At 37.9% G+C, this 16,259-nt stretch overlaps 1 protein-coding gene across 1 annotated transcript; it reads left to right on the top strand.

Moving 5' to 3' along the window:
- Positions 1-8,461: 8,461 nt before the first annotated feature.
- LOC141658635 (uncharacterized) lies at positions 8,462-10,765 on the top strand. The gene is made up of 2 exons (XM_074465542.1): positions 8,462-10,416; positions 10,524-10,765. The coding sequence occupies exon 1, from the start codon at positions 9,534-9,536 to the stop codon at positions 10,305-10,307; it is 774 nt and encodes a 257-aa protein (XP_074321643.1). The 5' UTR covers positions 8,462-9,533; the 3' UTR covers positions 10,308-10,416; positions 10,524-10,765.
- The last annotated feature ends 5,494 nt before the right edge of the window (positions 10,766-16,259 follow it).

The following is a 16,259-nucleotide window of genomic DNA, read 5'->3' on the forward strand; positions in this document are numbered from 1 at the left end:
GGAGTATTTTAGAGTAGAAAAAAAGTGGAAATCATCAGTTGAATCAGGCAGCCGCGTTTTCAATGCTTGTTCTTCTTCTACTAATCACTACTAATCCTTCCTTCGTTGTCTCATGGTTTACTTTCATTTCAATTTTGTTGGTAAAAGGGTTTTGGAATTTACGGCTTAATTTGGAGCAACAATGCAATACCATCTTCAATAATATAGCCACAGACCTCAAATTTAGAGGAGTTTACACAAAAACTGGGAACAATTCACCCGTTTTATGCAAACCCGTATCGTCTATTCTGTCCAGAAAGCAGCTTGCTTCACTTTCAATGGCTTCCGAAAGCGTTGAATTGAAAATTTTGATTAATTAATTTGATTAATTTCGTGAGGGAGAGAATTAGAGAGAGTTTTTTTTTCCCTAGGTAAAGGGTATGCAATGGAAAACTAATGAAAAAAAGTACATGAATAAGTAAATCCCGTACATGAATGAGCAACTACGTATTTTTTTTGTAAAAGTATTTGGAAAAAGACTAAAGTAACCCTTGGATGTACAATGCTCATTGTACATCCAGTTGTATAGTCTTGGAACTGATAACAATATGTGATTGAATAACGCGAGAGATAAAGAGGAACAGTAGCTTTTGCCCACTCCAACGATTTAGGATTTTTGCTCTCCAATGGGAACGAGTGTAAATGGAAAGCAAAATAAGTGTTCTACGTACATGTTCTTAGAGAAATCGTCTTTTGAATCGACGGATTCTGCCTAAGAAAGAAGATGAAATCATCAAAGTACTTACCACCCGATATTTTGACTCAGATTTTCACAAAATTGCCGACCAAAAGCTTAATAAGAATCGGGTGCGTATGTAGGGGCGTTTGGTTCAAGGGCTTTAGGAAAGAGAAAGAGAATCAAATGGGACGATTTCATTTATTGTTGTTTGTTTGACACAATCAAAGGGTAACCCATACCCTCCCTTACCCCCAAAACCATACTCATCCATACCCCTCCACCCCCGGTAACCCCATAACCCCCTTTTCCCTTCTACTCCCTTCCACCACTGCCACCAACACCAACCATCAACCACTTCCACCAACACAACCACCATCGGCGACGCCGGCGGTCCCTCATTCCAGCCCACTCACCGGCGGTCCACGCCACCCTTGCTTTCCATTCGGACCCACATCCCCAACCACTAAACACCACACCAACACCTTCAATAACTTTCCCACCCCACCAAAACTCCCTCCCTCGCCGGTAACCTCTCTTCCCCGACACCAGATCTTGTGTTTACTAGGGTGATGGAGGAGTTTCGTGGGTGGTGGCTTATTTTTAATTGTTTGTAAGGCTTTGAGTTTTGGTGTCTGACAAGGGATAGGGGAACAACGATGTGGTTGTCAGTGAGAAAACGACGGTGGGCCGTCGGCGACGCTACTGTTGGTGGTTTCGGTGTGGGTAGTGGTGATAGGTGGTGCGTGATGGCGGTGGCAGGGGATGGAGTTAGTTTTAATGGTGGCGATTCCCTTTCTCTTTAATATCCAACCAAACAATAAAGGATATTAGGGGTGATCCCATACCTTTCCCCTTCTTACCCTTACTTGATTTCATTCCCTTACTCTTTCCCATACCAAACGCCTTAGTGTTTAATTATCGATTTCGTTCACTTGCATTTTTATCTTTCCCAAATCAATCATGGGAATAACCATTTTCAACCCGAAATGACCTAAACTATTACAAGCCCGAAATTAATCCAACCAAACTGACCAAACTCAAGCCCAAACCCGGCCCCGGTTGACCCGTTTGGAAGGTGCGGTAATATTAGGTGATTGTAGAAAAGAGAGAGATATAAAGAGGAACCGATTGAATTAGAGAAACCCTGTTTCCAGTCGACCGAGTCTGCTGAAGAAAGAAGATGAAATCATCAAAATACTTACCACCCGAAATTTGGAGTCAGATTTTCACAAAATTGCCAGCCAAAAGCTTAATAAGAATAAGGTGCGTATGTAAATCTTGGTGCTCTATTATCAATGACCCTGATTTCGTTCACTTGCATCTTCAACTTTTCCAAATCAATCATGGGAATAATCAGTTATTCGTAGCCTTCGAGGGTAATGAGCTTAATACCCGTGGAGATAGACAGTGGTCGTTGACTCTTCGTGACTCTCAAACTCTTCAAAATATCGATTGTCTTTTTTGGAACTCTAATGACTACTCCGTCATAATAGGTAGCTGTAATGGGTTGCTTTTAGTGGCAAAATGTGGTCATCTTTCCATTAACTGTTTAAAATTGTGGAGCCCTTGTATTCGCAAATCGCTGCTACTTCCTCATTGCCCAATTCCATACTATCTATTAGATAGTTATTATTTGTTAGGTTACTCCCCTGATAGTAAGGATTATAAGGTAGTCGCGTTCACATTTGAATTTGAAATTCCTTATACTGGGGCTAGAAATCTATATTTTGCAGTTTATACACTCCGTGATCAACTATGGACTGTCAGAAATCTCGACATTACTAATACTAGTATGTTTCATCTTTATTCTTTGCGCACTGCTGTTTTCTTTCGAGGGGCGGCATACTGGCTTGTTAATAATGATAAAAAAATGAGTGGATTATTTACACATCTTGGTTCCTTTGACTTCGATAAGGAAAGAATAACCTTTTTGGAACTGCCAATTAGTTTGGACAAAACAAGCTTCTTGTGGTTTTTGTTTCTTCTTGGGGACTCGCTAGCGATTTTCAGTATTTCTAAGGTAACTTCCAGTATATGGGTGCTAAAAAAGGACAAGATAAAGCTTTCCTGGACTCTATGGTTTTCGGGGAAATCAAGTCCGGAAGGTTATGAATTATTCGAGTCGTGTTATGGTAAATTTGGAAAGGTGTTCTATTGCAACGGCGGCTATTTTGTCTGTGGGAAGCTCATTTATAATATAGCTAGTTGTCAAGTGCAGGAGTTCTATAGATCTATGAGTTTCACTTCACGACTGGAAAGGTATTCGGAGAGCTTGGTGTTATCCAATGCATACGGAGCCCACCGTTATTGAATAAGAGAATACTACATACGTTGCCTGTCTTAGGCTGTCATTCGATCAACCGCAGTTACAGCAATTGCTACTCTTTCTTATTGCCATAGTTTTTTGTTTTTTTTTTCTTTGGCAGTCCTTGCCTTTTTAGTTTGTGTGCCTTGAATTGTGCAGATATGATTATAAGTTATATGGTATTCATTTGTGTATTAGATATGCTGCACCTCTGCAATAAATATGAACTTCCTCGCTTTTTGTTTCTTCTTAAGCAATTCCTACTATTATGTCTATTTCCTGTATAAGTTCCATACTTCCAACATAAGGTGCTCGAACGGGACAGCAGAAAGGGGTTTGGAATCTACGGTTTTCAGGATGTTCAAGTAATAATGGTTGTAGTATATTCAAGTCGTACTCAAACAGGTATTCAAAGGTATTCTATTACGATTTATGAGAGGGTTGACGAGAACTATCTTGGTTGTGGGACAAATTTGTTATTGCTTGGCTTTATTTATTATGGGTTACTATGACAATAGATTTTATGTGTTCGCATTGGTGTACTGTATTTAACTATTTAAGATACTCAAGTTTTTGTGATTATGGAATTCACTCATAAAAAGGGTAAAGGGTCAAAAGCGGGCATTCGGTAATATGTAGACAGCAACTCTAGATCGGAGAAGGGCTTGGTCCCATCTTTTTTGGATTAGCTACTATAAAGAGTTTACGACTGGTCATTAACCGAAAGTGCTTGCTGAGATTGACATTCTGTATGGTTTTAAGTTTGACAGGTCTTAGTTTGAACTTTCAGCCAGTTCCTTATACCAGTATTGTTTTTTCTGAAAATTTTGATACTTGATCAAAATAATCTTTTTACTTCTCAAAGTTATCCCAAAAAACTCTTGATCTTCAATCCCTCAAATCGTCAATCCCCTGTGGAAACAATGCCGCGGATTTCACAATTTACCTACCTGGCAACCGAAGTTTGGACAGATTTTTGCAACATTGCCCGCTAAGAGCCTAGTAAGATTCAGGTGCGTTTGTAAATTTTGGTGCTCAGTTATTGATAACCCTGATTTCCCTTGAGGGTTCAGATCACATTATGGATGATATTTGGTGGTTGACTGTTCGTGAGTCTCAAACTCTTCAAAAATATCAGTCGTATTTCTTGGATTTCTGATATCTACTCGTACCACATTAAAAGTAGCTGTAATGGGTTGCTTTTAGTACTACAACATGGTTCTCATGGTTCCCAATTGAGGTTGTGGAACCCTTGAATTCGCAAACCGTTTATACTTCCTACTTGTCCACTGCCCAACTATTTATTCGATACTAGGTATTTGCTAGGTTTCTCCCCTGATAGTAAGGATTATAAAGTGGTTGCGATCGCATTTGAAAATACTCAGGGTATAAGGCCTAGTAAGATACAGTTTGTGGTTTATACACTCCGCGATCAACTATGGTCTAACAGTCAACACTACTACTATTAGTATGGTTGAACATTCTCTGTCAACTGCTGTTTTCTTTCGAGGGGCAGCATACTGGCTTGGAAATAATGATATACTAGTAAGTAGTGGAATAACTCATCTTGGTTCCTTGGCATTCCCTTGCTTCTGTACGCCTAAAATTCTGCAGATAATGATTTTTAAGTTTTATGGTATACGTTTGTTTATTACATATGCTGCTGCCTGCACCTCTGTAATAAATGTGATAGGGTTATTCTTGAGATTTACACTGACTCGATAACTTGCGATACATCTGTGAAATCTATCTTATATGAATGAATGAGCTTGCATTCCGTCCGAGTCTAATCTGTATTGGTACGAGTGATCTGACTTTGTCGATTGATATGTTCTGGCTACTCATTTGACGTTCCAGCAGGAAACTCGCTGAAATAAGAATAGTAGAGTATTAACTCATGTTGCTTCCTTTGACTTCGATAAGGAAAATATCACCTTTTTGGAACTGCCATTTAGTCTGGACGAAACAGGCTCCTTGAGGTTTCTGCGTCTGTTTCTTCTTCGGGAGTCGCTAGCGCTTTTCAGTATTTCTGAGGTAACTTCCAATATATGGGTGCTAGATCAGGACAACAAAAAGAGGCTATGGACTCTATAAATCTCCGGGCAGTCAAGTCGGGATGGTTATGAATTGTTCAAGGACTATGAGTGTTCAAGAGAAAACATTTTCTATTGTGAAAGGGATGGTGGCTATTTTGTTTGTGGGAAGCAGACTTATAATCTAGCTAGTGGCCAAGTGCGGGAGTTGAAAAAATCTATGAGATTTTATTTTGAATTGAAAGTGTATTCGGAGAGCTTGGTGTTGTCCAGAGCATGCGGGGCCCGTGATTTGAGGATTTCCCCATGAATAAGAAAATACCACTCTATTTGTTTTCTCAATGGTTTTGAGAAGAACCTCTGGCTGTGTCAACCAACCGTGAATATGTTAGTTGCTATAATTCCTCTTGCTCAATTCCCTTGACTGATGTTGAAAAACTCAACTTTTTGGAACTGCCATGAGTACTTCAGGAGTTCGGGTGAAAGAGAAACTTTCTGGTTTTTGTTCCCTCTTAGGGAATCACTAGCTATATTCTGTGTTTCTTGTGTCAGTTCCAGCATATGGACGCTGGAACAGGACAACGGAAAGGGGGTGTGGAGTTGTGGACTGTATAGGTTTTCAGGAAGTTCAACGGGTTCAACCTATTGTGGATTTAATTTATTCAAGTCATACTTAAAGCAGTTTTTCAAAGGTATTTTATTATAATAGTGTTGATGGTAGCTATCTTAAGTGTCGGAAGAAGCCCTATAATCTTGCTAGTTGTCAAGTGCTTGAGCATGACAAATCTATAAGAGGTATTCAGGTTGAATTCGAAATTTATACGGAGAGTTTGGCGTTGCTCAAAGAAGATGGAGCCGAGGATTTGCCTCCTTTTGCATGAATAAGTACCAACTCTTATGATGGTTTTTCGACCATAGTCTTGATGTGTTCGCAGCACAAAGGTAAAGGCTATAGTAGATCACTCATTTACTCCTTTTTAGGCAATTATGTTTTGGTTTCTCAGGTTCACAGCAATTTTCTCGGTCTTGTATTAATCAATGTTAGTCATCATTGTTTAATTGTGCTGATATGATATATTTTCCATATCTATTGTTACGGCCTTCTTGTTGTTTGGCTTTAATGTTTCTCGTTTTATTGTTACTGGTCATAAACCACCCCCCTCGAATTTTAACACCGCTTTTTTAGGTTGACGATATTTATTCGTCTTTTTCAATTTAGGTTTTCAAGACGTTCAACTTATGATGTTTTTAAAATATTCAAGTCGTACTCAAAATGGGTTGACGAGAACTATCTTGGTTGTGGGAGGTAGTTGTTACTGCTTGGCTTTATTTTTTATGGGAAAATAATATGACAAATTCCTGTGTCGTTAACGGTAAAATTTATGCTTTCTATCTCCGTTTTTACCATCCTTTCCGATTTCCATGATGTATGCTTATAAAAATCTGATTTTATTGATGGTGCTCAGAAATATGTTGCAAAATTGTAATCCGAAACCATTTGTTGCTACATTTTCATTGATGGAGTATTACCTTTGTGATCTAACGATTCTATTGAAACACCTCTCCTTATGTCGGTTTTTGTTTGTCTGCTTCAAGTACTTCTTCTTACATGTTGATTTAACTTCCGACAAATTATTCACCAGTGCCCTAACCAAATTGTCAAAATCTGACCGCGTCATAGTGGTTAGATCAGTCAGCCACCGGGTGACGCTCAAATTGGGTGTCACCCTCTCACATGCATTTTTAATTGGGTGTCCCCACCGACCCCATGTGAGAGGGTGGCGCCCAAATTTAGTGTCACCCGGTGACGCCCTTTTATTTTCCTTTGAGGAAAGCCCGTGTTTAATACGACTCTGATTGTCTTGCCAACAAAACCATAGTTATGTCAATGGCTCCTCATCCCTTTTGTGTTTGATTAGTAAGGATACTTTTTTATTACTAGCATATGGTCGTAGGTAATTTATTTATTTCCCGGCAGTCCCTTGGCTTTTGCAAGGATACGTATTAGTACTTGCATATTGTCGTAGTTAATTTATTTTTGTTAGAATTGTGCCCCAGAGCAATCGTTAGTTATGTAACATTTTGAACATATTTCATACAATGTAATTATTAATGGAGATTAATAATTAGATGGCATTTTCTTATTATCTCATTATGGTATTAATACGATGATAAGTCCTTGATTAAACCGGTATATTTGACATCATAATGGAGATTATGATAATGAGAGTCGAGTATTATAGAGTTTAGTCTAAAAGTGTTCTTGGTCATGTGATTATCAGAATGGGACTATGATAATCCGGATAGACCAATATATTGATAACGGTACTCATGATATGAGTATTAATGGATCTCATTCATTAAGTTATAATATAGATAATGCATATGGAGATATGATTATTGAACTGACCAACAGTGAGATTTCCCAAATGGTTATTATTACCTATGCACTGTCAATGTGGAAATTCTCTTAAGGAATAGTTGTATACTTTATCCTTTGACCTGAGATCATCATTGTAGTTAATAGACTACTTATTTTACTTAGATACCGGACACCTAGTGTGTAAAAATGCTAGTTGAATGGTCATTGGGTATAATTAAGTACCTATGTAATTAGTGGCGAGTCAAGATGGAATCCGTCAACTCAGGGTAATGAGTTTGAACTCTATGTTGTCATTAATCTTATTGGTCATATAAAGACCTTGGCCAGGGCATACGAATGTTTTAAGAAAGGAGTTTCTTAAAGTCATTCTTGACCAATAATGATTGACATGTAACATAGTGGTCGTCTCGTGGGGTTTGACAGTCAAACCATACCCTAGGACGATCCGGAGTTGGAACGACGGAGGGAAATAAATACAGTATCCTTTACCAGGTTCGAGTACAGTGAAGTACAGTGAATATTGGTATTCATGTTATCCGGCCGTCGGGGAGTGTTGTTAGACGCCAACCTCGATTAATAATTAATGAGATTAATTATTACCGGTTTAGCGATGAACCTATGTGGTCACACACTTACGGTTTAATATTTAACGTTTAAGGTAATTTAATTTGTTATGAGATAATAAATTAAATAACCTAGATGACATATTTTTATATTGTCCGCTAACACGGAAATATAGTTAATATCGGAAAGACATTTGTATGAGAGACCGGCGGGAGATAATTAAGCAACGTGGCTTGATAAACATAAAGCCATTTGATAAACATGAAGCCGTTTATAGCCTTTTGATAAACATGAAGTAATGTTGCGTGATCAAATACTCTTCATGGATAAAGTTAATGACTCATGATTGTAATCAACCTAATCGTAACTTGTTGCCTACGTTTTGTTGGGCTATAAATAGCAAGGCATGTTGCCTTTGAAAAATAATAACAAGACAAGAAGTTCCATTCTCTTCTACTCTCATACATACAAGTGAGAAAAGTGTTTCTCTATATTCCGAGGTTGTCTCAAGGGTTGAGAACGTTAGTTTATTTACCGGTGTGGATACACTAGAGACTCCGTATTTTCGGGGTTAGACCAATTTATTGTCTACACATAAAGTATGTGTCCCTTTACTCAATTTTACAAGTTTTTAAATGCAATAAGTCTCAGGAGGACCGCGTTTCCGTCTTCCGCTGCTACATGTAATGTACTGCGGTCCCTTCAATTGGTATCAGAGCCAATTTTGCATTATAAATTTGGGTCTGTAAGTTTGACCGATCTTGTTTATACGCGAGAATGGTTCTCGCTATTATCATTGAGCTTTGTTTTTCAAGGTTCAAGTGTGATAATATTACGTGGAACATTGATTAAAATTGCATGGCCATTAATTTCTTCAATCATTAAGCTTTTGATGATAAGATTGCATTATATATGACATACTATGTATTGGCATGTTTAGTTACATGAGATGTAACCGCAGGAGTTATATGATGGCTATTTATAGCTATTTGATTAACGATTATATTAGATATAGTTGTTAATGTTTATATACGATATAAGCACTTGAGTTACTTAAATTGTTTAAGTGACATAAAAACTTGACCAATTAAATATTATTGGGTTTTAATTGATAAAATATTAGATATTTTGTCAAAGGTTGCCACTCAGGTAGACAATAAAATTATTTTATTTTGTTTACAAGAAACGACCTGACAACCAGGGGGCTTGTAGTTCGGAGATATAATAATATTGTCTATTGTAGATGATACGGGGGTGAAGAAAAGTTAACTAATCTTGTACTTTTAGTCTGGACAACCCAGAGGGTATGACATTTATTAATTTTCTGTCACTAGAGTGGATAAACTCAACTACACTGATAGGTACGACCTGACAACCAGGGGACTATGTAGTGTAGAGCCTGAAATGATTTTATAAGATAAAATCAGATGAATTTTAATTATGATGAGAAACGACCTGACAACCAGGGGGCTCATGCATGTTTTAAAATTTTTATGTATCATTTTGATGAAGTCCATATCATAATGATGTATGATTATGTTCTTATTTGGATTGTTTTCTTTCAGAATAAGATTTCTCAAAATGACTGTTATAACACTGCGTGGCATACTTGATGCTAAGCTGGGCAGTAACAATTTTGATGATTGGTACCGTAACCTGAGAATTGTTCTCATGCATGAAAAGCTAATCGATGTGATCGATAAACCTGCTAAGGTAGCACCCCGTGAGGGAGAAGATGATGCAAATGTATTAGATACATATGCTAAGTACTTGGAGCAAAGTACTACTGCAAAGTGCATTATTTTGGCCTCCATGACTGCTGATTTGCAGAGACAACATAATGACATGAATCCACCACAGATTATTGAACATCTTAAGAAGATGTATGGGTCTCAGAGTAGGACTGCAAGGTACCAGTTATCTAAGTCCTTGTTTGAGTCTAAACTGAAATCTAAGGAGCCAGTGGGTCTCCATGTTCTAAAGATGATTGATCTGATAGAACAGCTTGAGAAGCATGGATGCACTCTTGGTAAAGAGTTATCGCAAGATTTGATCTTGCAATCTCTTAATGATACTTATTCACCGTTCATTGTTAATTTTAATATGAACAAGATGGATTGTGATCTTCATGAATTGCTCAATCTGTTGATCGATTTTGAAAAACAAATCACATCTGGGAAGGTGAATGTATCTGGTTCTGTGAACTTGGTTGGGAGCTCTTCTAAGAGCAAGTGGAAAGGCAAGAAACGGTCTAAGAAAAATCCACTTGCACCCAAGGATGTTGTGAACAAATCCAAGGGTTAGAAGGTGCAGCTTGACCAGGCGGATACTGAATGTTTCTTCTGTAAAAAGAAAGGTCATTGGAAGAGAGATTGTCCGGAGTACAAAGCTACTCTGAAGGGCAAGAAACAAGGTGAGATATTCGTGAATAATGTTTTCATGATTTCTTTAGCAATTACTGATACTACTAAATGGGTATTGGATACCGGTAGTAGTTTTAACATCTGCAATATGTTGCAGGGTTTAAAGATCAGTAGATGGTTGAAGAAGGGAGAAGTCACCCTACAAGTTGGGAATGGAGCACATGTTCTGCGCCATATTGTAGGAGAAATTTCTCTTGTAATGCCTACGGGCAAGACAATGTTGTTAAAAAGTTGTTATTATGTTCCTAAGTTTGTATCGAATGTAATTTCCATTTCGTCTTTAGACAAGTGTGGTTTTCGAACAACTTTTGATAATAATCAATGTTCTGTATTTCATGGTAATGAATTATATGTACATTGTTATTTACAACATGGTCTGTATATCTTACCTGAATTGACAACTTGTCCTATCATGACTATTTCTGGCCAAAAGAGGAAGAGAAATAATCAAGAAAATCAAAGTTATCTTTGGCATTGTAGGCTTGGTCATATTGGTGAGAAAAGAGTAAACAAATTACACAAGGCTGGTTGCCTTGGACAGTATGATTATCAATCATATGAAATTTGTGAATCTTGTCTCAAAGGAAAGATGACCAAATCTCCTTTTTCTGGAACTGGAGAGAGAGCCAGTGAACTTTTAGGACTTATACACAGTGATGTATGTGGACCTATGAAAGTTCAAGCTAAAGGTGGATATTCTTACTTTATCACCTTCACAGACGATATGTCAAGATTTGGATTTATATATCTAATGAGACATAAGTCAGAATCTTTTGAGATGTTCAAAAATTTTCGTAGTGAAGTTGAGAAACAGACTGGTAAGAACATCAAAGCATTGAGATCTGACCGTGGTGGTGAGTACCTCAGTGATGAGTTTGTTGATTATCTGAGACAAGATGGGATCTTGTCACAATGGACTTCTCCGGGAACGCCGCAACACAATGGTGTTTCTGAAAGGAGAAATCGAACCTTATTAGATATGGTACGATCCATGATGGGGTTCACCGATCTTCCAATCTTCTTGTGGGGATATGCTTTAGAAACTGCTGCATATTTACTGAATAAAGTTCCCACTAAGGCAGTTGCTAAAACTCCATATGAGATATGGAAAGGACGTATGCCCAACCTGAAACATTTGAAGGTTTGGGGTTGTCCGGTTTATGTTAAACGACTGCAGTCAGACAAGCTTGATGCAACGTCTGACAAGTGCAGGTTTGTTGGTTATCCTAAGGAGACAATGGGGTACTATTTTTATCACCCTTTTGAACACAAAGTGTTTGTGGCCAGAACTGCAACCTTTTTGGAAAAGGAATTCCTTGAAAAAGGAAGCCATGGTGTAGAAATTGATCTTGATGAGATTCGAGATACCAACGAATCAGCATTAGCTCAAAAGCATGAGATGCAAGTTGAGCAGCCTTTACTTGATATATTAAAGTTGCCTCCAAGGGTTCCAAGCTCAAGTGTTGAGATAAATAACGTGGCTAATGAACCAGTTCAAGAACCTAGGCAACAAGAGGATCAAGTTGTACATGAACCTCTTAGAAGATCCACTAGGGAACGTCGGGCACCAGATCGATTGAATCTTATGGTGCAGAATGACGATGATCATATGGATGATATCTCAGTTGTTAATGACGATCCTAAGTGTTTCAAAGAGGCTATGACATGTCCAGACCATGAGAAATGGCTTGAGGCTATGGAATCCGAAATGGAGTCCATGAGAATCAACAAAGTATGGGATTTGGTTGATTGCTCTAAGGACGTTAAACCTATTGGATGCAAATGGGTTTTCAAGAAAAAGATTGGAGCGGATGGGAAGGTTGAAACCTATAAAGCCCGTCTTGTTGCTAAGGGATATAATCAAAAGGAAGGTATTGATTATGAGGAAACTTTTTCTCCCGTAGCAATGCTCAAATCTATTCGGATTCTATTGGCCATAGCTGCATACTATGATTATGAGATATGGCAAATGGATGTGAAAACAGCTTTTCTTAATGGAGAGCTTAAGGAAGAAGTCTATATGACTCAACCTGAGGGTTTCACATTACCATCTGCTCATAATAAAGTATGTAAGTTGCAGCGATCCATTTATGGGTTAAAGCAAGCTTCTCGTAGTTGGAATATTCGCTTTCACACGACAATCAAAAGTTTTGATTTTGTGCGATGTGAAGAGGAGCCATGTGTATACAAAAAGGCTAGTGGGAGTATAGTAATTTTCCTAGTGCTATATGTGGATGACATATTGCTAATAGGAAATGATGTGCCAGCCATGCAAAAGACAAAGATTTGGCTATCTGAACAATTCTCCATGAAGGATATGGGAGAAGCGGCTTATATTCTTGGAATAAGAATCTATAGAGATAGATCATGTAAGCTGCTAGGGCTCTCCCAATCTTTGTACATTGATGCTATCTTAAGGAGATATCGCATGGATAACTCTAAAAGAGGCTATCTGCCAATAGGTACTGGTATATCTGTTTCTAGGGAGGATAGTCCTAAAACCCCAGAGGAAATAGAACGCATGAGCAGAGTCCCATATGCGAATGCAGTGGGAGCTATCATGTATACCATGACATGTACAAGGCCTGATGTGGCCTACGCGCTAGGAATAGCGAGTAGGTATCAGCGAAATCCTGGTGAGGAACATTGGAAAGTGGTGAAAACCATCCTTAAGTATATGAGAAGGACTAAGGACCAATTCCTCATTTTTGGAGATTGTGAGCTAAAAGTGTTTGGCTATACTGATGCTAGCTTTGCATCGGATAAAGATGATAGCAAGTCTACCTCACGGTTATGTTTTCACCTTGAATGGTGGAGTTTGTGAGTTGGAGGAGTTCCAAACAAGGTACGATGAGCGACTCGAAGAATCAAGCAGAGTACATAGCCGCATGTGATCTTTGCTAAAGAAGCCGTTTGGATAAAAAGTTCTTAATGAACTTGGTGTTGTTCCTCTGTGGAGGAAGGTGTTCCTCTAATGTGTGACAATACGGGAGCTATTGCACAAGCAAAGGAGTCAAGATCACACCAACGATCCAAACACGTTCTTCGGAAATTTCACCTGATTAGAGAAATAATTGAACGTGGAGACGTTCAAATTCAAAAGGTGGAAGGGAAAGAAAACGTTGCAGATCCTCTCACTAAAGCGCTTGGATCAAAGGAGTTTGGCAAGCACAAGTGGAATATAGGATTAAGGTTCATGACCGATTGGCTCTAGGTCAAGTGGGAGATTGTTAGAATTGTGCCCCAGAGCAATCGTTAGTTATGTAACATTTTGAACATATTTCATACAATGTAATTATTAATGGAGATTAATAATTAGATGGCATTTTCTTATTATCTCATTATGGTATTAATACGATGATAAGTCCTTGATTAAAAGTATATTTGACATCATAATGGAGATTATGATAATGAGAGTCGAGTATTATAGAGTTTAGTCTAAAAGTGTTCTTGGTCATGTGATTATCAGAATGGGACTATGATAATCCGGATAGACCAATATATTGATAACGGTACTCATGATATGAGTATTAATGGATCTCATTCATTAAGTTATAATATAGATAATGCATATGGAGATATGATTATTGAACCGACCAACGGTGAGATTTCCCAAATGGTTATTATTACCTATGCTTTGTTAATGTGGAAATTCTCTTAAGGAATAGTTGTATACTTTATCCTTTGACCTGAGATCATCATTGTAGTTAATAGACTACTTATTTTACTTAGATCTGGGACACCTAGTGTGTAAAAATGCTAGTTGAATGGTCATTGGGTATAATTAAGTACCTATGTAATTAGTGGCGAGTCAAGATGGAATCCGTCAACTCAGGGTAATGAGTTTGAACTCTATGTTGTCATTAATCTTATTGGTCATATAAAGACCTTGGTTGGGGCATACGAATGTTTTAAGAAAGGAGTTTCTTAAAGTCATTCTTGACCAATAATGATTGACATGTAACATAGTGGTCGTCTCGTGGGGTTTGACAGTCAAACCATACCCTAGGACGATCCGGAGTTGGAACGACGGAGGAAATAAATACGATATCCTTTACCAGGTTCGAGTACAGTGAAGTACAGTGAATATTGGTATTCATGTTATCCGGCCGTCGGGGAGTGTTGTTAGACGCCAACCTCGATTAATAATTAATGAGATTAATTATTACCGGTTTAGCGATGAACCTATGTGGTCACACACTTACGGTTTAATATTTAACGTTTAAGGTAATTTAATTTGTTATGAGATAATAAATTAAATAACCTAGATGACATATTTTTATATTGTCCGCTAACACGGAAATATAGTTAATATCGGAAAGACATTTGTATGAGAGACCGGCGGGAGATAATTAAGCAACGTGGCTTGATAAACATAAAGCCATTTGATAAACATGAAGCCGTTTATAGCCTTTTGATAAACATGAAGTAATGTTGCGTGATCAAATACTCTTCATGGATAAAGTTAATGACTCATGATTGTAATCAACCTAATCGTAACTTGTTGCCTACGTTTTGTTGGGCTATAAATAGCAAGGCATGTTGCCTTTGAAAAATAATAACAAGACAAGAAGTTCCATTCTCTTCTACTCTCATACATACAAGTGAGAAAAGTGTTTCTCTATATTCCGAGGTTGTCTCAAGGGTTGAGAACGTTAGTTTATTTACCGGTGTGGATACACTAGAGACTCCGTATTTTCGGGGTTAGACCAATTTATTGTCTACACATAAAGTATGTGTCCCTTTACTCAATTTTACAAGTTTTTAAATGCAATAGGTCTCAGGAGGACCGCGTTTCCGTCTTCCGCTGCTACATGTAATGTACCGCGGTCCCTTCAATTTTTAATCCAACAATCCCTTGAATTATCAATTCTGCAGATATGAGTTTAAGTTGAGAAATACATTAGGTACTTTTTCTTTCTTTATCTCTATTTTCCTTATATTTTTCAAGATTGTTAATCGCTTAATTTCTTATTCCCACTTTGAGCGTCTGCTACATAATACATATGCTGCAAAAGATTATTTGGAGTTTCACATCTTGCGTATGAGTGATTCATTTGCGAGGGGCATTTGCTATGATGTTCTGGCCTTTTCTGGTGAGTAGGGATTTTCCTAACCTTTGATGCGCAATAATTGAATATTGATGAACGTAACAGCACTAGGTTGCCAGATTATTCGTCCTCATAGTTCATTGTTCTTCAGCCAAAAAATTGACCAGTGCGAAACATTTTTGTGAAGCTCTGTCTGTAGTTTATGTTTCAGTGATTTGCCTCGAAATTCTCAGAGACGGTCTTGTATGTGTATATAGTGAGATTGATGGGTAGAGAGTTATGGTAGGGACAAAGCTTATTACCAGAATTATTCATGCTTGATACCTAGTGTTGGCAAACTTCACCCGATCCGACTTGACTTGCCCAAAACCCGAGGAGACCCGGAAAATTAACAATCCAAAACCGACCTTGTCCGACCTGACACCCGATACAATTTGGTTATTAACATACGCTGGTTCTGACAGGAGAAGCATGTCTTCATTTATTTGAACAAATCGATTTATAGTCTGGATTTGAGCTGGTAGGACACAAAGGCGGTGAACTATCTCACTCGAAATTTAACACCTTTGCCTTTGTAAAGTCTCGATTGTGAGATGTCATTAGCAATTCTGAAAGGAATTTTTCCAAATGAAATGAAAAATAGACAAGCTACCACACATAAAAACGAACAGACAAAAAAAAAAGGTATATAAATTATCAAGTAGCATTTGGAGCTTTAGAAAATCTTAATGAAATCGACCGTCTAAATTGTGATTGCTTAATGAAAGTGATTTCATAGGTAG

Source organism: Silene latifolia, chromosome 6, assembly GCF_048544455.1.
Source record: "Silene latifolia isolate original U9 population chromosome 6, ASM4854445v1, whole genome shotgun sequence".
NCBI lineage: Eukaryota > Viridiplantae > Streptophyta > Magnoliopsida > Caryophyllales > Caryophyllaceae > Silene > Silene latifolia.